General features: G+C 42.0%; 1 protein-coding gene across 1 annotated transcript in view; it reads right to left on the bottom strand.

Moving 5' to 3' along the window:
- BICD1 (bicaudal D homolog 1 (Drosophila)) overlaps positions 1 to 22,672 on the bottom strand; it is a gene marked incomplete at its 5' end in the record, with an annotated part of 118,291 nt that overhangs the window by 30,932 nt on the left and 64,687 nt on the right. Inside the window, 3 exons of the mRNA XM_009889903.1 lie at positions 8,104 to 9,198; positions 15,051 to 15,488; positions 19,599 to 19,751. Of these exons, the coding sequence (XP_009888205.1) occupies positions 8,104 to 9,198; positions 15,051 to 15,488; positions 19,599 to 19,751 (1,686 nt within the window). The remainder of the gene's footprint in view (positions 1 to 8,103; positions 9,199 to 15,050; positions 15,489 to 19,598; positions 19,752 to 22,672) is intronic.

Here is a 22,672-nt window from a genome sequence, read left to right as displayed (position 1 = left end):
GACTCCTCGGCTCTGAGGATGATATTTTACAATGCAGCCAAGACAATCTATATTGGCTAGCTGCCACCAAAAAGATAATTACCCTGCTTTTCCCCATCCCTACCCATTGCACAGCGGGTAGTTGTCTTCCTTGCCTACTGTGAGCCAGTCTGGGGAGCCTGAAGAGGCAGAAAACTCAGCTGAAGCCAGAATGTGTGACGGGGAGAGGGGTTGAGGGAAGAAGAACTTGGACTCTGCTTTTCAGTGATACCTTTGTGTCTGGTCACCTCAGCTGTACTGGTAGACTGCCAGGAGTACCAGGCGCAAAATGAACTGAAGCCATAGCTTCATGTTACTCTTCCTCCAGCAGCAGCTCTAGTCTAAATTATTTCTCTTTGTTCCCCCTCTCAGCCAGTGTCCAAAATTGTGCTCATTGAACCACATACGTGTGGTTGTGCCTGAACCCAGTTCTGCAGGATAATCTAGACTTCAAACACCTGGGGTGAACGGTGTGTTCAGAGAGTGCTCTGAAAGGAAAGATGGGGCAACATCTCCAAGGAGTTGGTGCCAGAAGGAAGCAGACAACCAGGACCTGGCTTTGTTTGTAACAGCTCTTCCTGAAGCATTTGATTTTAAATGGTGGTGCTCTACAAAACTGTGTCAGAGAAATTAAGAGAACCTTACTCTACATAAAAATGAAACCTTTGAGCAACATACCTGGAAATGGGGAGCACAAGAAGATGAACACGTGGAAAAATGTGTGAACACTCTTCAGTGAAGAAATAATGCAGTAAGACAGGAGAGGGGGTAATGACACACCTGTCAGGAGACCGCTCATGCTGAAGAACGGGGCAAATGAACTACTCAGGCAGACACAGGGTTAGCGGCTCACAGAGCACCTAGCATTTGCTGTGCAGAAGAAGTCACCTAGAGCTGACAGCAAGGCCGGGAGGGAGCAGAGAGCTCCAACACCCAAACTCCTGTGGAGTGTGAAACACTACCCAGGAAGAGAGAGCTGGTGCATGCAGAGCTCAGCCCTTCCCCCTACCCCCCCCCGAATGAGATGAAGGAAAAAATGTTTCCTTTTACATTTACTCAGAGGAGGTTATAGTTATTTTTTCACTTCATTTAGTGCATAAGTTGCAGCATTTCCCGTAGGCAATCAATTTCCCCTGTTGATTTGTGAGTTCTTGAGCCATCACCAGGTGAGAGAAGTGCAGAAGAACATTAGTTTAAAGCAAACAGCAAGGGGACATGACAAAAGATGCTAATGGCCAAACAGTTGGAAACCTATTTTAAACTCAGTTTTCTGAAATGCAATACATTTCCCACTAACAATGTCTCTTTGCAAAAGGACATATTAGCACCTCCTACTAAAATACAACTCCATTCATTTGTGTCTGGGGAAATAGCACAGTTAGAAATGGCTGTGTTAAAGTAATTCATTTTTTTTTCCAATTGTACACTCACCAATAATGTTTTCTCTACTTTCTCACTAGTTTACATTGAGAGAAGAGATTTTTAAAAAATCACTAGTAACTACCTGTCATTTTAAATAGATAGGCTTTTCCGTGCCAAATTTGAAATCATCAGCAATACACGTTAAAAAAATCAACCACTTAGGGATATATTCAAATAAATTCAGCTTTTCTCAACCTTGCTGACATATGATTTGGTATAACATAGGATGTAGACACCATCCTACACCTTGGAAGGATAAAGCAAAAATTGTCAGCTTTCTATCTGTTTTCAGCCATGAGCAAAAACATACACTCATAAATTAACTTGGAGAAGAAGGATTAACTATGTTTAATAAAACTATTTTTTGAAGGGAAATCTAGGAGATAGTGCATCAGAAGACAAATTCCTATTTAACAGATACGATTAAATCAGGTTTATTTAAGAATTTTCAGCTCACTATATCTCAGAAGAGATTTATGAGAGTACAGGTAGACTATAGCTCAAACTAAGTTCTGCTTTGCCCCTAAGGCAGGAATTCAGATGTCTTTGCTTTGCAAGAGAAATACAACGCCTTGTCCCTTAACCTATTATACCTGATCTTCAAATACAGAATTCATGTGAAAGATTTTCCTTTGTTTAGGAATGAAAATTATTTAAAGATAGGTGCCATGCTAGACTTTAAAAAAAAATTGTTAAATTGTTTCAGCAGTGAGATTACATATTCCATGTAAACCAAATAATCTATACATCACTGAATCTGTCTGATCATTGTGATCCCTATGTTTTAGTCTGGATGTCAGGATAAGTTAAATAGACATGTAACACTACAGGATGAAAAATAACTTAGAAATATAATTTAGTTGGTAAATAAAGGTAACAGAGGAAGTACTGTGTCAAATCTTCAAACCTTTTTTTTCTTCCTGTTGGAGTTTTCCATAAAACAACATATGGAAAGCAAAGCATAAATTGCAAAACTCGTTGGAAGTGCCTGGTGGCTCTCCACGCACCCGATAAGCTTTTGTACACACCCCTTTGCAGGCTGCCGAGGGTCTCCCTTCTGAAAGTCTCCTAAGTGAAGAACCAATGGGTACAAGTGCTCTACTAGAGAAGTAAATAAAACTATCAAAAATATATTTTTAACAGGCAAGAGAAAGAAGGGGGAAGCAAGCAAGCAAGGGTAGCTTCTGTTGGAAACCTGCAGCCAGGGCCAGTAGAGCGGCAGAGCATCGCTTTAGCGTGAGGCTCAAGAGGTCCTTGTAAGAGCCGGTGGGAGCCTGACTGTGCGGATGCTCAGGTTACCTACAGCTCATCGGTTTGGGACCTGGATGCTGACTGAAGCTGATTGCTGTCAGACTCCTCGGCTCTGAGGATGATATTTTACAATGCAGCCAAGACAATCTATATTGGCTAGCTGCCACCAAAAAGATAATTACCCTGCTTTTCCCCATCCCTACCCATTGCACAGCGGGTAGTTGTCTTCCTTGCCTACTGTGAGCCAGTCTGGGGAGCCTGAAGAGGCAGAAAACTCAGCTGAAGCCAGAATGTGTGACGGGGAGAGGGGTTGAGGGAAGAAGAACTTGGACTCTGCTTTTCAGAGATACCTTTGTGTCTGGTCACCTCAGCTGTACTGGTAGACTGCCAGGAGTACCAGGCGCAAAATGAACTGAAGCCATAGCTTCATGTTACTCTTCCTCCAGCAGCAGCTCTAGTCTAAATTATTTCTCTTTGTTCCCCCTCTCAGCCAGTGTCCAAAATTGTGCTCATTGAACCACATACGTGTGGTTGTGCCTGAACCCAGTTCTGCAGGATAATCTAGACTTCAAACACCTGGGGTGAACGGTGTGTTCAGAGAGTGCTCTGAAAGGAAAGATGGGGCAACATCTCCAAGGAGTTGGTGCCAGAAGGAAGCAGACAACCAGGACCTGGCTTTGTTTGTAACAGCTCTTCCTGAAGCATTTGATTTTAAATGGTGGTGCTCTACAAAACTGTGTCAGAGAAATTAAGAGAACCTTACTCTACATAAAAATGAAACCTTTGAGCAACATACCTGGAAATGGGGAGCACAAGAAGATGAACACGTGGAAAAATGTGTGAACACTCTTCAGTGAAGAAATAATGCAGTAAGACAGGAGAGGGGGTAATGACACACCTGTCAGGAGACCGCTCATGCTGAAGAACGGGGCAAATGAACTACTCAGGCAGACACAGGGTTAACGGCTCACAGAGCACCTAGCATTTGCTGTGCAGAAGAAGTCACCTAGAGCTGACAGCAAGGCCGGGAGGGAGCAGAGAGCTCCAACACCCAAACTCCTGTGGAGTGTGAAACACTACCCAGGAAGAGAGAGCTGGTGCATGCAGAGCTCAGCCCTTCCCCCTACCCCCCCCGCCCCCAATCCCCCAAATCAAGCCAGAGATGCACAGCCTGAGGTGGGCACACACCCCAGCCCCAGGACCCATGGCACTGCGAGTACTAACGACATCCTCCTCATCCTTACTGAAGAGATGTTTGCCCAAACCCAGCTGCCTAAAGGTCGCCATGTTAATCCTGAAATCTGTGAACACCTACCCCCCCCACCCCCAATCCCCCAAATCAAGCCAGAGATGCACAGCCTGAGGTGGGCACACACCCCAGCCCCAGGACCCACGGCACTGCGAGTACTAACGACATCCTCCTCATCCTTACTGAAGAGATGTTTGCCCAAACCCAGCTGCCTAAAGGTCGCCATGTTAATCCTGAAATCTGTGAACAAACCTCATTTTCTCTATACAGATTTCACATCCTAAGAAAACTTTGTATCTCATTTACCTTACATTAACAGTGTAAGAAGCAAACTGAGTAAAAAAATTGATGTTGAGTCCTACAGTGGTAAGTACTCTATTTTTTCAGACAAGAAAGCAGAACAGTAGCCTGTTTAATGCAGAAATCATATGTGCTACTAGATCTTTCCACCCAGCTTTCTCTCTATATAACATCAGGGCTTTCGTTTCTAGATTTCTAGATTAGGTACCATATGTCTGGAATTATCCAGCTATCTTTTCTGATGGGCTTTTACAGGTATCTCAGTTATGGGAGCCGGAGACAGCACAGTTACTGCCAATACAGATGTGAAGGTTTTGCTGACTCAACTCCTTCCCATCAAACCATTTACCTACGAGAGCAAGTGATCGTTTTTCAGTCAGAACTTCAGGATATTAAATTCCCCTCATAGGCAGCTTTGCTTTCTGAATGTCATTAGAAATCAAAATGAAAACTATTATTGAACTGGTCCTAAAAGTTATTATATCATTAATTTGATATTACTTCACAATTTATGCTACTTGTTAACGCTAGTGCTACTTGGGCTTGCTCCAAAAAACTGGTGCTGACACTGTAATTATGGCTATGAATAAATGGGTATATAAATCAAGACAAGGTAAGCAAGCAAGCTAATAAGGCATACGTGCCTTGCTATCTTGAGCAATTGGTTCTATAATCTATTTTCCTGGGCTTAGTTTTGCAGCTTCTGAGAGCAAATCTTGCCCTCTTTTCCTTTTTTTTTTTTTTTTGTATTATAGAGTTTTGTGTCGTCTGTTTGCAGCCTAGCCTAACACTTAATGCTTATTTGAAAATATTACCAAATACAATATAGCTAGATTAAAAAGAAATATCATCAGATATTGCCAAATGCATTAAACTAGGCAACATCTTGTCAGGTGCAAACAGAAATTTATTGTGTGCTGTCCAAGATTGAAAACCGCCCTGCTGGAGTGCCAGGGCCACCGCGGCAGGAGAAGACAGAAACAGAGACTCCTTCGGGGCTGCCCTGCAGCCGGGTAAGTCACTGTGAAGAGGAGTGCACACAATTCAACTCTGGAGGTGGAAACTCTGCTCTTGTTCTCTTCTGATGAGCCATTTGCCCCTGCGCACCTGGATGGCAGAGGATGTCAGTGCACTGCAGCGAAGTGTGTTGCCAGGAAAGGACTACAATTCCGGTTTTAATCTGATGTTGCAATGCTTCTGGTGGTCACTAGAGAGCCCCCGTGCTTCCCTGGTTAAGGGTGTGACTTCATTGCTGAAATACAGCCCGAAATACCAGACCCAGGGGCCTGCTGTTGGTCTTTCCCCCTAGGTGGGAATGGTGAGATCCTCTAGGAAGGCCAGGTCTTACCATTCTTACAGTGCCTTTAGAATCATGCAGTCATAGAATGGTTTGGGTTGGAAGGGACCTTTAAAGGTCACCTAAGTGCAACCCCCCCGCCGGCCCCTCTTGCAGGGGCTGCCACAGCCCTCCCCTCCTATCTTGGGCACCAGCAGTGTCTTACCATACTATGTAAGGGATGAAAAGACATAATTTCATATTAATGTCAGCTTCATTAGGGCCTAAAGAAGGTTTTAACAAATCAAAATTCTGGAGCACGCGTGAAAAACTGAACCAGATGTCCTCTGTAGGGTCATCTAAACTGAAACACAAAAGGCAAAAATATCCCCAGCCTATTGCTGCTTAGAAACTTATTATTTTGGAGGGGAAGAACTCAATGGGATGAATCTTGACTCCTGCTTTTTGAACAGGAGATGTGCTTTGGATCCTGGGAAACACCCATCACTCGAGGCCAGCAGTACCGCTAGCGCATAATAAATACCCCCCACCCCTAACTTTAAATCTCTCCTATACTTTTATGTTATTGTTTTTTAACTTGAAAGTTTGAGGAGGATATTAAGTTGGGATGAACAATATTGCAAGATTCTATACCCGGTTGTACAGTTACCAATAGCTATGCTGCTATCCAGTATATAAAAGTTTAATTAATAGCACCTCCTTACTCAGCAAATCTGTCTTTCCCATTTCAGTGAGCACACTGTAGGGTGATGTTTTATTTCTGAACAGCAATAAAAGAGCAAGACTGAGCTAGATTCTCTGGTAGTATAAAAAAATAAATGATAGCTCTATGCTAATGGAAAAAATCTTTAATTGAGAATCTAAATACATATAGCTCAATAACATCTTAATTACATTTTAATTACATGAAAAATCCACATATAATTGCTCAGAGCTATTATTGCTTAGCTAGAGATGGTATTTAATTACTTGAATTAATATTTAACATGTGTTGTATTAGAAGGGGGGAAATGCTATAAAAGACTCAACGTATATTGAAATATTGCTGCAATTTAAAAATCCCCAGTACTCTAGAAATGGAGTTACAGATCCAACAATCAATTTAACTTGAAACTGTAACTTCAAACTACTTGTCTATTGGGAATTTTAACACTGAAAACCCATCACTGTCATCAGCTAATAGAATCCCAAGCTGTTAACCAGGATTCATGCCCCCATGTGGTGACCACTACACTGTTTTTAGATGAGAAGAGTCCCAGGCAATCTGGAACGATGACTCTGCCACTGCAGCCTCATGCGTGCAGACTTAATTTGGACATAAGGGCATGCACTGAAGTAAATAAAACTGTTTGAATGCTTAAATTTAACTTTTTAGAGTGTTTGCAGACCTGGAATCTAATGGATACAAAGGGCTTGGAAGGATATACTATGCAAAAGAAAACTGACAGTACTCTTGAAAAACACGCTGTTACATGGTCCTCTTTTGGCATTTGATACAAAATGCTGTAATTCTTCGCTTATTTGCATTGGTGAACCATCAAAAATAAAGTGGTTCAATGATTATTCTTTTTTAAGCTGTGAAAATTTTCAAAATAACCATTTGAAATTTTTTATTCTCTTAAAATATAACTTTATAATGAATTCTTCCCAAAATAAAAAACTGCAGTTACTCTTTCAGTCAGCTTTATCATGTAGTGATGTTTTTTCTTAAAAAAAAAAAAACCCAAAACACTGATTTCTTAAAGGATTAAAAATGTGACAATGGCAGGAGAAATTATTTCTGACTAAAAAGAAAAATAATTTTAAAATTTTCCAATCACCTGTAACGAAAATAACTCAGCATTTCACCTGCTGTCTTATCAAAGAAATGCCTGGCTTCTGTACAGTCCAAAGCCACTGGTCACACTCTTATGCCTGCTATTTTCTTCCTGAGGCACGCTTCAGTTTTTGTGGCATTCATTTTTAATCCCCTTAAATTTGCTGGGGGGTGTTCAGGTTTTGCAGTCTGTGGAGCATTACCGAAAGCCAAGAAGAACTCAACGGGTTGCTTGGATCACCTGCTCTACTAAATCCCACCAGTGGGGCCACGTGCAGCTGCTAAGGTGCTGGCCCAGGTGGTCTCCCCTACGCTTGCCTTCCCCATCGCGAGAGCGGTACCTACCCTGGTGAGGGACCAGCGCGCCCCCCGGGAGCCTCTCCACACGCACTCCGTTTTGGTTTCCGATGTTGGAAACGTTTTTGTTTTCACAACAGTAATAGGAACATGCCCGTGCATCAGGCTGGGTGGTAGGTGATGCCTCCCTGCCCCTCTGCTTGTCTCTCGCTCCACAGGAAAGGCTCTTCTGCCCGTGCCCTCGGTGAACAGTGGGTGCTGAGAAAAGCAGAGCTGTAGAGCTTAAAGAGGAGGCAGGGAGGGGAGGAGGAGAGGTCTGCCCTTGCCATGATTGAGTGAGAGGCTAAATAACCTGTGAGTAAAATCTCTCCTCTGAAATACTCCTGGGAAAGCTTCTAAGTGACCTGTGTAAATAGCAGACATTCCTGACTGACTGCTTTATTAGCATCTTACCTGCTTGTTGGCTTTCAGCACTGCTCTCAGGGTTGCGATCTGCTCCCGCTTTGTACTCAGGAGTGATTTCAGTTTCAGTATCTCTTCCATTAAGGCCTCCTTGTCTTTATCAATCATGGGCGCCAGCTCCCGAGCTGCAGCACGCTGGCGCGACAGCTGCAGCGACCGATCGACAGCCTTCTGCAAGTGCTTGATTTGGTCCCTTATGATGGCGTTGAGGTTGTAGATGTTCATCGGCTCTTTGCGGATGTCACTGGTATCAGAGACGGGGGAGGAAGGAGGGGCTGTGATGACAGGAGAAATGGTAGGTGTTTTTGTCGGGCTCTGCTCCTTGCCAGGCTCCGTGGCTTCTTTCGTCACCTGCTCAGTCGGGGTCCTGGCTTCTACGGGTGACGCCACCCCCCTTCTGGCGAGCCGCGGGGAAAGGAGACCTCGAGGGTCATCCGGTCCTTTCAGGCTCCCGCTGCGGGTGACTCTGCTTTGCCTGTAATAGTCCAACATGACCCTGTTCGGTGTCTCGTTGTTGCACAGGCAGACATGATGGTAGAGCTGAGCCAGCTCCTCGCTAAATGTCACAAGTTCATCCTGGGCGGTGTTGAGGGTATTATGGTTTTCATTTGCTATGCTTGTCATCCTTTGCAATTCCTTTTCCATGTGGATCATTTTTTCCTGGCTTTCCTTGGTCGATTTCTCCAGGTTCGTCACCTGTTCATCATATGTCTGGATTCTGCTCTCATACTTGGCCTTCTCTTCAGTATAGTTTTCCACGTATTTATTATATTTCTCCTTTAAGGCTTTGATTTCTGCTTTAAGGTCAATCACCTCAGTAACAGCTACTTTGTATTTACATTCTAGGATCTCCAAGCCATTGATGTCCACTTCATAGTCGTGTGCTTCCTCGCCGGGGTCTCGGCCCTTCTCACAGTCAAGCTCAGTTTTCAGCTCCTTGTTGCTCTGCAGCCCCCTCATGGCGTTGACGTGCTCTGTGAGCCTGTGCACTCGCTCATGTTGCTCGGTCAGGGCTCCCTTGGTGTGCTCCAGCTGCGTCTGAGACTCCTGCAGGTTGGCCAGGAGAATGGCCTTCTCTCTCTCCACCTGCAACAGAGTCAAAGTAAGAAACCCGGGATCTCATCCTACCCGTGCTGAATACCAAACTGCAATCACATTCATCTCTTCCACTCCCTCACTCTGCATACACAACTTGAAGGCTTCAAAGAGATTTTAGTCATACATAGCCAACCAAAAAATTAAGTCAGAGAGAGGTACATATAACTTGTGCAGGGCTATGCAGTCCCAGCCTCTGTTACAATTTGCATTATCATGAGGTCATGACTTTACACATTACCCACTGAAGAATTACTTAGTGCCCAAGCACTAAATGCCTAGTCAGCTAGAGTGATGATAATGAATCTATTATGACATATGTTCCACAAATTTTAATAGGCATGAACTGCATCACTGCCAACTATCAATCAACTATAAGCCTTTCCACTGGTACATACACATTTCTCAATGGAGTTTGAATTTACATTTCCCATGAATAGCTCTACGAATCCTTCACAATATTTAATTATATCTTTGGACTGTTGCAAACTCTCATTAAGACTTGATTACTGAATGCAAATACAGTAAACAAATGGCTGTGTACGTTTCCACAGATTAGATTAAATAACCCATCGTGTGGGAATGTAACACAGATCAGGAGACTGAGCACATGCAACTCCCAGGGCTCCCCATCCCCAGCACTTAACTCTAAGCAAAAGCCATCCTTTTAAAGGCAAGGCAGAAAAAGCAGGATTGGTAGTATAACTAACAAACCACTGGTTCTGACCTAGTAAGTTCATTTCTGAATATCCACAGAGAAATGTGTATGTTGAAAAGCAGAAGAGGTCATGGAGGAGAACGTGAGAAATTTTAATGCACAACATCTTAAAGCAAGCAAACAAGAAAAACGTAAAGTTTGATCTGCTCGGGTATTTGCTACTCATGATAACACCTCTGAAAGACCCCCATTTCAAGTTTTAAGTGTAATGCTCCAACTTTTTCCTCTATGCCTTTGTCCTGTTCAGAGTTGTGAATTGGGAAGCAAAGGAAGTCACGAGGAGATGGGATCCTTCTTGCTTTCCCAGCTTTCCCAACAGGATCCTGAGCCTACCAGGTCTTCTGCTCTTTCTCTCCCACTGTTGCCATATCTCAGCCCTGTGTTTATACACACAGGGAAAACGGCATGCTCCGTGTTCCCTTTATGAGCAGCTGTATTACTAATTCTGAGAATTCAAAGCTGTCAGTTCTGAAAAAAACCCTTTAAAAAGTATTTCCTTTCCTATCAGCATCCCCCCAGGCAGTATTTGGAAGAGAGTCAAATCCGCCAGCATGTATCTTACTGAAGGAAAAGACAAGCCTTTTGGAGACTGAGAGGGTATTAATGCCATCTCACAAAATGTTCCAAGCAGTGATTCAGACTCCTTCAGGCTTTTGAGCAGTGGCTGCTCCTCAGAAGTATTAAGGCGTTAAAGCATATGATGATCCCCTGGTTTTACAGACAGGCTTTCAAAACATGGCCTCTATTAGAACCTGCAATCAACTGCAGGCAGAAACTGTTAGAATAAAAATAGAAGCCATGTTAAAAAACACCTTAAAAAGTCAGCCTATTTTTCTTGTGTACAGGTGACTGATGGCTTAAGAATTAAAAAAAACAGGGCCAGACCTCATCATTATTTTATGATCCAGGAAGAGTCTGTCTCCTTAGATACACGGCGCTCCACTTTAGGCACAACAGAGTCTGTGCTGTAATGCAGAAGAGGACAGCCGAGTACCACAACTGTATTGATACCGTTCTCCATTTGACGTTGTTTCCCTGTTGCTGCTCACCTCCTTGTTTCAGCCCACTCTTGTTGAGAAAATCCAAAATAGAGCAATCTTCCCCGTTGCCAAGAGCATCTTCTTAAAAGGTGGCCGCTCTCCCCATATTTCTTGGTTAGACCTGTCCTGGGGAGCCTCTGAGAGCTGCCTAGCAAAAGCCTCCTCACTAGCTTGCTTTTTTTTTTTTTTCCACCAAGCAGTCTGCCCCAGGTCTGCTCTCCCCAAAAACTTTCAGCTGAACTCTAGTTGTTATCACCTGGTATAGCAGGCTTAGGTGTTAACTGCATTGCTCCCATCAGATAATGACGGTATTTCTTCCTTCAGGCTGACAAGATGAGCTACACATGTACATGAAAATCTGAGTTTTGGTTAATTTAAAGGGCCGTCTCACCTTATGGTGAGAAGTCGTATGGATAATAAAGATCCATACATTACACACCAAAGGCAGTTGGCTTTTTAAGGTGTATGGGTCCACTGTGCCTATGTTCACATGGAAGCAGGCAACTAACAGTAGATTGCACTAGCGTAAAAATAAATATAGTGCTTACAGCCAGAGAGCCTTTCCTTCAAGAAAACAACTTGGTCTTAAAGCAGCACAGTGTTTCAGTGTGTGCTTAAATTAATCAGAGAGAATTGATCCTGCTGGATTACTGGATCTCAGCTGTCATATTCGATCATGAAGGAAAACTATAACAGAATTAATTGGAATCTTTATGATCATTTCTTTTCTGAACATAAATGTGTTCTGGCAACAAATAATTCTTTCAGATGGAAAGGATTTTTTCTAGAGAAAACATGCAATTTTTAAAACCCATATACCAACTTGGACATTAGGTAAAATGAAATACATAGATCTACTAAATTTTACTTATTCTGGTCCAATAATTATGGATTAAACTAACCAATTTCTGTTTAAAGTTATAAATAGATGCTTCTACTTCCATGAAAAAAAACAAAAACAACCAAAGCTCTGACTAAGCCCTGAGCACAACTTCTGAATATTAATGTGTCTGCTGTTTCCAAGTATGGTAGTTATATTTCTCATCCTACACAATACTATACTCTTATTTCCACTCGCAGCAAACTTCTGGGGATTGCAGCTATTTTTCAGTACAGTTGGTGGGGGTTTTTTGACATTGAAATTAGTAGCCTGCAGTAAGGATATTTATCATCTTAAAATGAAAATAAAAGCAATTAAAAAGTAGCTGTACCTATTTTGCGATGCATTCTTCCCTTCAAAGGTTTCAGTTTGTGGAGATTTCCTTCCCAATTTTCTCTATAGTTTGCAATTATGGAAACCAATTTTAGCATTGCTATTTATCCTTTTTTTAAAAAATAACATCAGAGTATCAGTGAAAAATTCCTAGTGGAGACTGGAACAAATCAACAGGAAAACTCAGTTCAAGAACCCTGAATCTCAGCTGCATCATATCTTTGTCAGGGAGTTCCAGTCAGCTGGAGAAGAGTGTCAGAAATCGGGCTGCATGACTTTTTTTTTTTCTTCTTTTTTTTTTCCAAGAGAACTTAATCTAAGTTTTCCAAATATGTTAGGAATAGGGAAAGCATCACCGTGGAAAGAAGAGAGGAGTCTTAGGCTTTAAAGATAAGATAGAGAATTCTTCCCACTAGACAACAAACATGAAGGAAGAACAGAAAGCTTTGAGCTTTTCTGAGAAAATCTCAGAATATGAGAATTTTCAGCAAGATATTTTTTACCTAGTGGGTTTAAAAGATGGAAAGGGAACAGTTACGATTAAATCTCTCCTAGGGATCAGCACAGATCATGCAGCAGCAGCATCCTAAAGCTGCAGAAGGAATTATACCTGTCATACTAACTGGTTCAGTGAAAGCTTCTTTTTGAGACTGAGGAGTAAAAAAGTTTGGCACACACATACACAATGGCAAATCTGAAGTTTGCTTCTCTCAGAAAAGGAGCCTGCTGTCCTAAAGACATAAAAATAGTTCCCAAGAGTCAGTTCCTTCAGCAACTCTGTCACAGCACAGCCTCTTCAGAGAAAACAAGAGGAACGTGTACCAAATATTGAGATATGGCTGAATGAACACCACATAGCAAAGACACTGTGGAGGAGAAAAAAAAAAAATCCAATTTTGCTAACCTTTGGTTAGCTTAAACCTGATTAAATCTCGCAACTACTCCAAGGAAAAATTTGGAGGGATTTTTCCCATTTAATTCACGTGACCCAAGATGAGCTGATGCAACTCAACAGAGATGATGACCAGTTTAAAAACACTATACATCGGCATTTTGCAGTAAGTCTTTTCAGTATCTAAAGAACCCAGGTTTCCAGCTGGGGCTGGTTTTTCTTTTTAAACCTTAAATCTTTAAACATATTAGAACACTGAGCAATGGTGGTGGCTATTGAGGTGAGGGTGCTGGGGCCCGGCAAAGCTGTTCTGACTGAAAAATGGTTATATTTATTTTCTAGGGTCCTCCTAGGGTCCTATAGGACCCTAGACAGTTTGTGCCTAGTGACCATCAAAAGGCTGACTCTTTGTTTAAGAAGAGTAAAACAAATAAGTAATGTTGAAGTCAGAGACCATCCAAACATTTGCAATATCTTTCAAGTAGAAGTTTGTTGATTTATCAAGCTCAATCTTTAATTTAACAAAATCAAGACAAAACGTACTCAATCTTGTTTCTTCATTTCCAAACAGCTTTCACTCCAAATTTATATTGCATAAACTTCATTGTAAATTACAGTTGAAAATGCTTATGCTGTGTTTAAAAATGTGAACATTTCAAAGCATTTCTTCTGAAGCTGCTTTTTTATTTTTTTAAAATTGTATTTCTGAATGAAATCAAAAGCTGCATATAATATGTATGTGCATATATTATATACATAAATATATATGTACACATACGTGCACATTTTAATACTGGAAAAGTTTCTGACAGAATTTTTCACAGAAATAAAATTCCAAATTTCAAGCTTTCCCACTTAAATCATGTATCTCTTGCATCAAATTTATTTGTGCAAAGCAGTGGATGTCATCAGTGTTTGCCGTGTCACAGCTCAGATCAAAACTTCCCACTGTGAGTTTGGCAATGAAGTAAATAAAACAATTAACTCTTCAGCAAATATAGGACAGACCACATAAGGATTTATTGTTCGCTAGCAAGCACTGAAAATTAGCTTTGCTCTACTTTACTTCCAAATCGCCTTTCACATTTTAAGCAGTAAAGGATTTAACATTTACCCTCTTTAGAAGAGGCACTTTTTGAAAGCCTGCAGCTAGAAAATGCTGGATGTTTCCTTAGTGGTGCCAAAACCTTTCAAGCTCCTGTGGCAGACAAGATGCTCAACAGCTTGGGCAGCGGGACCCCTTCTCTGTGTGGCACTGTACCCCTTTCTAAGATGATGTCAGCATCGGGGCTGGCAGCTTGATTTTTTATCTGGCTTGCATCCCGGGTTCCTATTCTGGTTATGCCTGGGTTGGGCTTGGATGAATAGAGAACAAATGCTCACTGTATGGTCCCCGAGGCACCCCCTGCAGCCTGCGCATCCGCCGGCACTGCCAGGGTGGACAAGGGCGCTCTGTGACATCTCACACGCCACATGCTCTCTGAGTGCACGGTTGTTAAGAGGAGTGCTCCTCTCCTTTTGTTCTCTCTTGACGGTATGCCAAATCTTGTTCAAACTGAATATAATGGCAAAAACTCCCTCTAAGTTGCAAAGAAGCATAATCCAGTCTCTCTGTATTTTAGTGGGTTTTTTTCCAGATAGCTTTGGTTGTACTGAAGAGTACTTTGTTTGACTTGCAATCTCAGGGACATTTACCATCATCAAACCAGGAAAAAACAGTCTAGCCATCCGCAACCACAGCAACTAAGTCCCTTCCTCCTCTTCCCACTAATCATCTGCTCAGATCACGCTGACTTTTCACAGACAGATCATCTGTTTTCTAGGAGTATTGCTAGCAAACTCTGGATACGAAGAAAGCCGAAGTGTAAGAACAGGATGCATGTGATCAAGAACATCACCGGGGAAATCATTGCAAAAGCCGGCACCAGGGTCCATAGGATGTGTGTCTAAACGCTTCGGGAGATTAAATTCAGCTCTTACCTGCATGAGTTGCTGCTTCAGTTTCTGTATTTCTGATATGTTGAGCTCACTGAAGAGGTCAGAGACTGGGTGCAGAGATTCTCCTTTCCTACCCGTGGGAGTTCGGTAGTCACCGTTGAGTTTCACGAGAGGCCCGTGGATATGACCATTCATTTTGTCATCATTGTTGGGCTCGCCCCCGTCCTCTGAAAACTTCAATCCATCTACTGATATATTAATATGGTTATTATACATACTATCATTGAGGTTGATATACTGGGAGAGTTCCTTCCTCAGATTGTTCTTTTGCTCTCTTTCATTTTTTAAAGTTTCCAGAGCTTCCTCCAGCTGGTGCTCAGCAATCTCCTTCAGCCGGATGGCATCTTCCAGCTGACTATTAAGCAACACTGTCTCCTCCTCAAATCGTTTAATCTCATGCTTTAATCCTTCATATTCAACCTGAATTAGACAAGACAAAGAACATTCATAATACTAAAACTTGAGTCATGAAAACCTGCCATTTATCAGCCTTATTGAAATAGGTGTTAGAGAAAATATAGTTTGAAATACCAGACATCGCCTGAAGCTGCAAAGAACGGCTGCACAGAAAACGCAAGTGGAGCTCACTCTGTATAATGCTCCACTTCTTACTTGTTCAGCATGTGAGAATCAAGAAATATAACACTTTTTTCTGAGTAACTTATGACAATAAACAATGTATTTCATGGAAAGAAGGCTGTTTAGTAGCAGGTATCCTGGTAACCACAGATTTATTATGAATTGCCATAAGCAATGTCAGTATATCATGGTATGTATTGATCTTATGTTAATATAGTCTCAGATATTAATTACTAGTATTCTGAGGATGACTTTTTATCTAAATTCTTACTAGATGTAAAGTCACTTAGGCACAGACACTCTAAAGTATCTGGTGTTTTGACAGTGTTCAAGTACAAAAAATGTAGAAGAGCCTCAACCCTCTTCTCTGTGTCATACAGAATCACAGAATGGTCAGGGTTGGAAGGGACCTCTGGAGATCATCTAGTCCAACCCCCCTGAAAGAGCAGGGTCATCTACAGCAGGTTGCACAGGATGGCGTCCAGGTGGGTGTTGAGTGTCTCCAGAGAAGGAAAGTCCACAACCTCTCTGGGCAGCCTGTTCCAGTGCTCTTCCACCCTCAAAGTAAAGAAGTCCCTCCTCATGTTTAGATGGAACTTCCTATGCTCAAGTTTGTGCCCGTTTCCTCTTGTTCTATCACTGGTCACCACTGAAAAAAGACTGTTCCCATCCCCCTAGCACCCTCCCTTAAAGTACTTATAAGTATTGATAAGACCCCCCTCAGTCTTCTCTTTTCTAGACTGAAAAGACCCAAGCCCCTTAGCCTTTCCTCATAAGAAAGATGCTCCAGTCCCCTCATCTTCTTAGTAGCCCTTTGCTGGACCCTCTCCAGCAGTTCCCTGTCCTTCTTGAACCGGGGAGTCCAGAACTGGACACAATACTCCAGATGCGGCCTCACCAGGGTCGAGTAGAGGGGGAGGATAACCTCCCTCGACCTGCTGGCCACACTCTTCTCAATACAAGCCTCTGCACTCTTCAAGAAGCATTTGATTTTAAAAATTAAACAGCAAACTATTTATACAATCCGTTTAAACTCTAAGATGTCCCAAATGGTTACAGATTTTTAAACTACCAGACAAATGTAGTAAACAGCTTATCTAGCCACACAGTCCTTGCACAGCGTGTTGGGGATGCCATTTTGGAGCACTTGGCAACCTGTTGCTCTGACAGTGCCTGAAGTACATCCCCCAGTGACCTGGTGCAGCCTCACCAGCCTTGGAGGGACTCACTAGTGTTTCTCCTTCCCCCCACCACTCTTCTTCTTTCTCCCCACCCCACACCCAGGTGCAGTATTTTATCAAGGTATTTATTGGCAGTATGGGCTGAGGAAAAAACAGCTGCTTCTCTCTTCTTAAAAAGGCAGCTCCCACTTTTATCCAGTCCTTTCAAATGCACCTAACAAGAAGCAAAGCCAAGGTAAGGCAAATCTAACTCAAAACCAGTTGCTCAGCAATATCTAGATGGTGCAGCCAATCCCCACTGCAGAACACCCTCCCTTGCTGGCCCTCCTCATCTTCCTTTACACCGTTGGAAAATCCCACAGCAATGAAAAGGAAGAGCTTTGTTTGTAAAAGTCCTTGTCTATGCTTGACACCTGGTAAAAATGATCATGCTTTGATTTTTAATTTAATTCTAATCATGTTACTCATCCACCTTTTCATTTCTAAATGCAAAAAATTCCCAGTATTGAGTGAAATAATTTAATAGTTTGGTGAAAGACAAAAAGAATTTTTATGCCTCCATAAAACAGCTTTTTTCAGTTAAGGCTTTTCTCATTCAAATGCGTTAATATGCATTATTATCGGCAATTTTAAGGCATTGTCTAGAATATTTTTTATTTGATATATATATTTAAACAAATTATAATAAGGTTCTAGTGAAAACAGAAATATCCACCATTCCTATTGAAGCAGAGTATTTATCAACCTGTCAAAAGTCTTGTACTTGTACACCTTTGGAAAGGCAAACTTAAAAACCAAAGCACTACTCTTCAAACGTAAAGAATGGAAGCATTTCAAACAACAAAGAAAGTTTCAAAGTGATATTGGGAGATGTCAAATTGAAAAGGAAAATCCATGATATCTTGAAGTCTACATTAAGGAACTTGATATCTTTTCTGACTGGAGAGAGAGGTCCACCTGAAAAGTTATTAAAACCTATCAAGTAGCTATGTTTATAACTTAAGGACATGGAAAAAGAAACCTTTTAAAAATTTAAATCCATATGAAAAACAGAGATCTATATTATCTGTATGGTTACCATCTCATGAATTCTTGCTTACAAAAACTACAAAGAAACCCAACACAGATAATAAGAGTTTAGCACTAAGACTTGTAACATATGGGGGTTTAAATTAAAGTATAAAAATGCTCATGAAATTTTATCTTGTAGATCAAAGCTATTTTAGGAATCACAAGCACATGGATATGTGATGCAAAAAGACTGATTTTTAAAGCCATTCAAAATGTGGCAATGCTTCTTTTCTCCACAGACTGCTACCATTCAGTTTCATTAAGAATGAAATATTATGACAAATATAAACATTTGCAAATGGATTTTCTTCCAGGGGAAACTAGGACAGTCCATAAAGGGGTCTTTCATTTTCTAATAGCGTGAAAATGCCTCCTATGAGGTTGGTGAGGGAAAAATCCATGCCTCAAAGGGGGAATTTGCTGCCTTGGTAAATAACTCTGACACAAAGATGATCTGCTATAAATTCAGTTTTGGGAGTGTGAAAGTCTGGGTATCTTCATAAATAAGGAAACAATGTACCCATTTCTATTACCTGCGTACTCCCTGCGGCAGGGCTCTGCTGTTTTAAATGTTTCAATTGCATTTGTGCTGGAGCAATAAAACAGCAGTGAAAGATATCTGAAATAGTACTGCATATTCCTGCAGGAATAAGGCAGCTGTGTTACCAGGCTGCCATTAGAGACTGTGACAGTCTTGGCCATTTGATAAAAGCGCTGACTGAACCACGCAGTAGGTTAGGACATAAACCAGGGGCTGGAACACACCGCTGTTAACGTCTGCTAGCAGTTAAGGAAACGGTGTTATGAAGTGCCATGTTATGCTGGTCTGGACAGTGTCTAAAAGGCAGAAAGTATTACATCACCCAACTTGGATACTTAAATATTGATCATGGCAAGTTAACTCCTCTGACATGAGAAAAAATCTCTTTTGTTCCATTTAAAGGACAATTGTGTTCTTGATTGCTTCCTCGGTGGTATATATGTGCTTTTGTAAGGGGGAGAGAACAGCCCCCACGACTGCTTACACCTGGATGCAACGGGGCTGTTGTTTATGGTGGATCCTCGGGGTGCATTCTGCACTGCAGTGAGAATTACAGTGGGTTGGTTAGCCATCAGCGGCAAATTACTGTAATGAGGAAAACAAGGGACATGCTAGAAATATCTGACGTCCCTTCGCCTATTTTTGAAGCTTGCTAAACTTGTGGGCTGCCGTGGCTGTACACTGGTACAGGTGTACACCGGTACAGGAAAACCTGAGGAGCAGGGAAAAAAAAAAAAAGGAGAAAATTATTTCCTCTTTTCTGCACTTCAGAAGAGGAAAGAACGTGCAGGAAACCAACTGAGAGGAAACAGAGGGCTGAGCTCTGCCGCTGGGCACCGAGTTCAGCGTGCAGGGAGGGAGGAGAGGAAAAGCAGGAAGTGAAAAGGTGCGATTCTATCTATTTTAATAATTCCTCCGCTGTTATAAAGTTCTGCAATGAAATATTCCACCAGGATTTTTCTAAAACTGAGGTAAGGGCCTCCCCATATGTCAAAAATGGCCAAGTAACACTGTTTCAGAATAAGCATTTAACAAAAACACAACTGAAAAACCCATAGAAAGAAATTTCTATCAAAGTGCTCTGTGGGATCACATTATGGAAATTGGAGAAAAGGATGTCATTTTTCAGCATAGCGCCTTAAAACGTTCGATGCTTACTTGATTCTGTTTCAGTGTGGACACCAGTTTCTGTAAAGTGATGTTTTCTTCTTCAAGCTCGGTGTAGTCCTGTAGGAGTCTCGCCTCTCGAAACTTGTACTCTCGAATTTCATCTTTCATTCGTATCCTCTGTAGTTCCACCATTTCATTATTCTGATGAGAGAAAACACAAGTACGTTACCATTCATGCCCAGCCACTTTAATGACGAACACTGCCTTTAGAAAAGGCCAAACGAAAACTTAATCCTCAAATAGAAGTGATTTAACAGTGCAAATCAAAACAGCATCACCTTTTAATCTGAGGCCAAGTGGTAATTACAGGTGTGCACTGGCAATGCAGAAATAAGAACATCTGATAAGGAAGGTTGATTAAAACAGTTTCAAGATTAGATGCTTATTGAAATGGAAAACCTGGCAAGGCTTTATCATCTCTTTGGTTTTATTGCTCTACGATACAGTTGGGTTTAAATAAAATTATCACCTGTTTTCCACTGAGGGATGCTTTCTACATTCATACAGAAAAGCAATAAGTAACGGCATCTGTTCTGTAAAGACATCTGTTACTGAGCGAGGTGCACCCATGTGTTTTTATCTGCAGGCATCAGAGAGGCACACCGGTAGGTGGGAGGGACCTGCCAGGCAGACGTCGGTAAAGCGCTCGTCAAAAACCTGACAAACACATTGCTGTGCTGAGCAGGATGACAGCCTGTGAGCCTGAGAACACAACAAGGTCACCACTTTATTTTTCCCATTAGAATATGCAGTTCCCAGACAGCCTTATGAGAGAGGTCACAAGGGATCGGTTTCACCAAAAAATGCTTCCATTTGATTCCAGCTCTCAATGGGCTTGACATCAAGGGTCAGCTTACTCTGGAAAGACTCTGCTGGCATAACCCTGATGTAAAATGCACCACAGGAAGATGGAGTTAACACACAGCTGGAAGAGAGCAGAGACCAATACCGTCAGTAGGAGCAACCTCCCACTCTACTTTGAATAGAAGCCTGCATTTTCCTGATTAATAGGAAGAGGCATAATCTGTCACACCTTCTTCTTGCCTGCAGGAGGGACCTGAGCATTGCTGCAGCATCTGGCAGAGGAAAGCACTACTGTGACTTTAATGATGGGGCAGAGCCCCTTTGCTGCTGGGGAGTCAGAAAGAGCACACCTGAGAAGCAGTAATGGGTTTCTGTAAAAGATTCCAGTGTGGAGGGAGGGCAATCATGGGGTCTGATAGCTACCTGGAAAAATCAAACATTTAAAAAAATCATTTGAGCAGAAACTGTAGTTAGTGAGCTCTAAATAGATCAATCTGTACAATTTACTCTTTAGTACATAAAGGATAAAACCACACATTCTGAGTTGAGGATAAACAGAGCTTTGCTTAGCACCTAGATTAAACAAAAACTTATAAACCCCTGGAAAAGAACATTGCAAAGCATGAAAAAAAAATATGTTGATGCAAGAGTTACAAAAGCACTTTTTAAAATGAAGTGTTTTTGTTAAAGAAAAATAAAAACCTTGACCTTCCCCCTCCTGGCAGCTAATTAAGAAAAAATAAAGACCCCACGCAATTTCTTAACTGAAGGCATGCCTTTGGTTTAAAAGATCCCCAGTGGCAGAAGAGCCACAGAGCTCTAGATAAAAGTAACTCTCTGCAAATATTCCTGCATCCATCACTGCCTAATAAACCTCCAAGTGAACTGTAAGAATGGCATCGCAGATGATTTCACGAGGTAAAGGCATGTTACACCTCTGGGCTGCCTTTATACATTTTGTTTCTGTCAGCATGTTCTCAGCTGTGGTGGCTATTGATGCTTGCTACGTGTGGGTATATGTGTGAGTCTGAAGCAGTACGTGAAAACACCAAACGCACAACTCCACTGTGTCAAATATAATTAAGCTACTCTGCAACTATCCCAGTGTTTGGAGGAAGATCAGCCCAGGGAATAAATAGGAACCAGCTGACATCCATCCAGTGCACACAGTCACACTGCTGGTTGAAAGGAAGCCCTCTACAAAAAGGGAGGAAGAAAATAGGTGGCCAGAGATGGAGGACCTGAACAAAGAATTTTTACTGAATCCTGATACATTATTTCCCTGAAAAAGTACAAGGCAGGCGACTTTGAAAAAGCCTCCGATATTAACTCTGAAAGTTCAGAGTACACCTTTGTCTTTCCTATTACTGCAAACAGCAAAAGAAAAAGTGAGCTGTCACCTTGCTGGAGCGCACCACCATTTCTTTTAAGACAGAAACCATGTTCCTTCACCACTTGTAACAGTTCCTTCTCCTACATCGTCTTGGAGGTACAAACAGAAGCATTTATAGCACTTCTCCCCCTCTTCTTACACACGCACAAACGATCTCTGCAGAGCAAACTGCTCCTCATTACTCATGGCGTTTGGTCAAGGAAGAAACAGTATGAAAAGGGAAGACTCGCCAGTTGGAGCATCCGTCCAGCCGTGCCTGCCGCAGAGCTGCCTGCTGTGCTTCCCGCCACCAGGGCTGAGGCCTCTGCTGGAAGCAATCATACTGCTCTGCCACAGGGCAAAACAAACTCAGCACATTAGAGAATACGGTATCACCTTTTCAAAGTAACATAAAATGGGCATTTTGGCATGGCAAACACCCTGGTGTTATTCTCCATGCTCCCAGATCCCTCCTCCTCTTTGCAAACATCCAGCTACAAAGTGCTCCAGTGCTGTCACTGCTTCCTATGAAAGGTGATGCTGCAACGTGACAGGGCAAAAGCCTGGCGTTATTGAGGTTTACGAGTGAGTACCCACAGGACATGCTTGAGGGCTGTTGTGTTTTCCACTGTATGAGATCATAGAATCATAGAATTATTATGGCTGGAAAAGACCATTAAGATCATCAAGTCCAATCGTTAACTATCTCTGCCATGTCCACTTCTAAACCATGTCCCTGAGCACCATATCTAGATGGCTTTTAAATACATCCAAGGATGGCAATTTTACCACTTCCCTGGGCAGCCCGTTCCAGTCTTTGATAACCCTTTCAGACTAGAATTTTTTCCTAATGTCTAACGTAAACCTCCCCTGGCGCAACTTGATG

This window comes from Charadrius vociferus, unplaced genomic scaffold (assembly GCF_000708025.1).
Source record: "Charadrius vociferus isolate BGI_N301 unplaced genomic scaffold, ASM70802v2 scaffold1228, whole genome shotgun sequence".
Classification (NCBI taxonomy): Eukaryota; Metazoa; Chordata; class Aves; order Charadriiformes; family Charadriidae; genus Charadrius; species Charadrius vociferus.
This window is presented reverse-complemented; position numbering and strand designations above follow the sequence as displayed.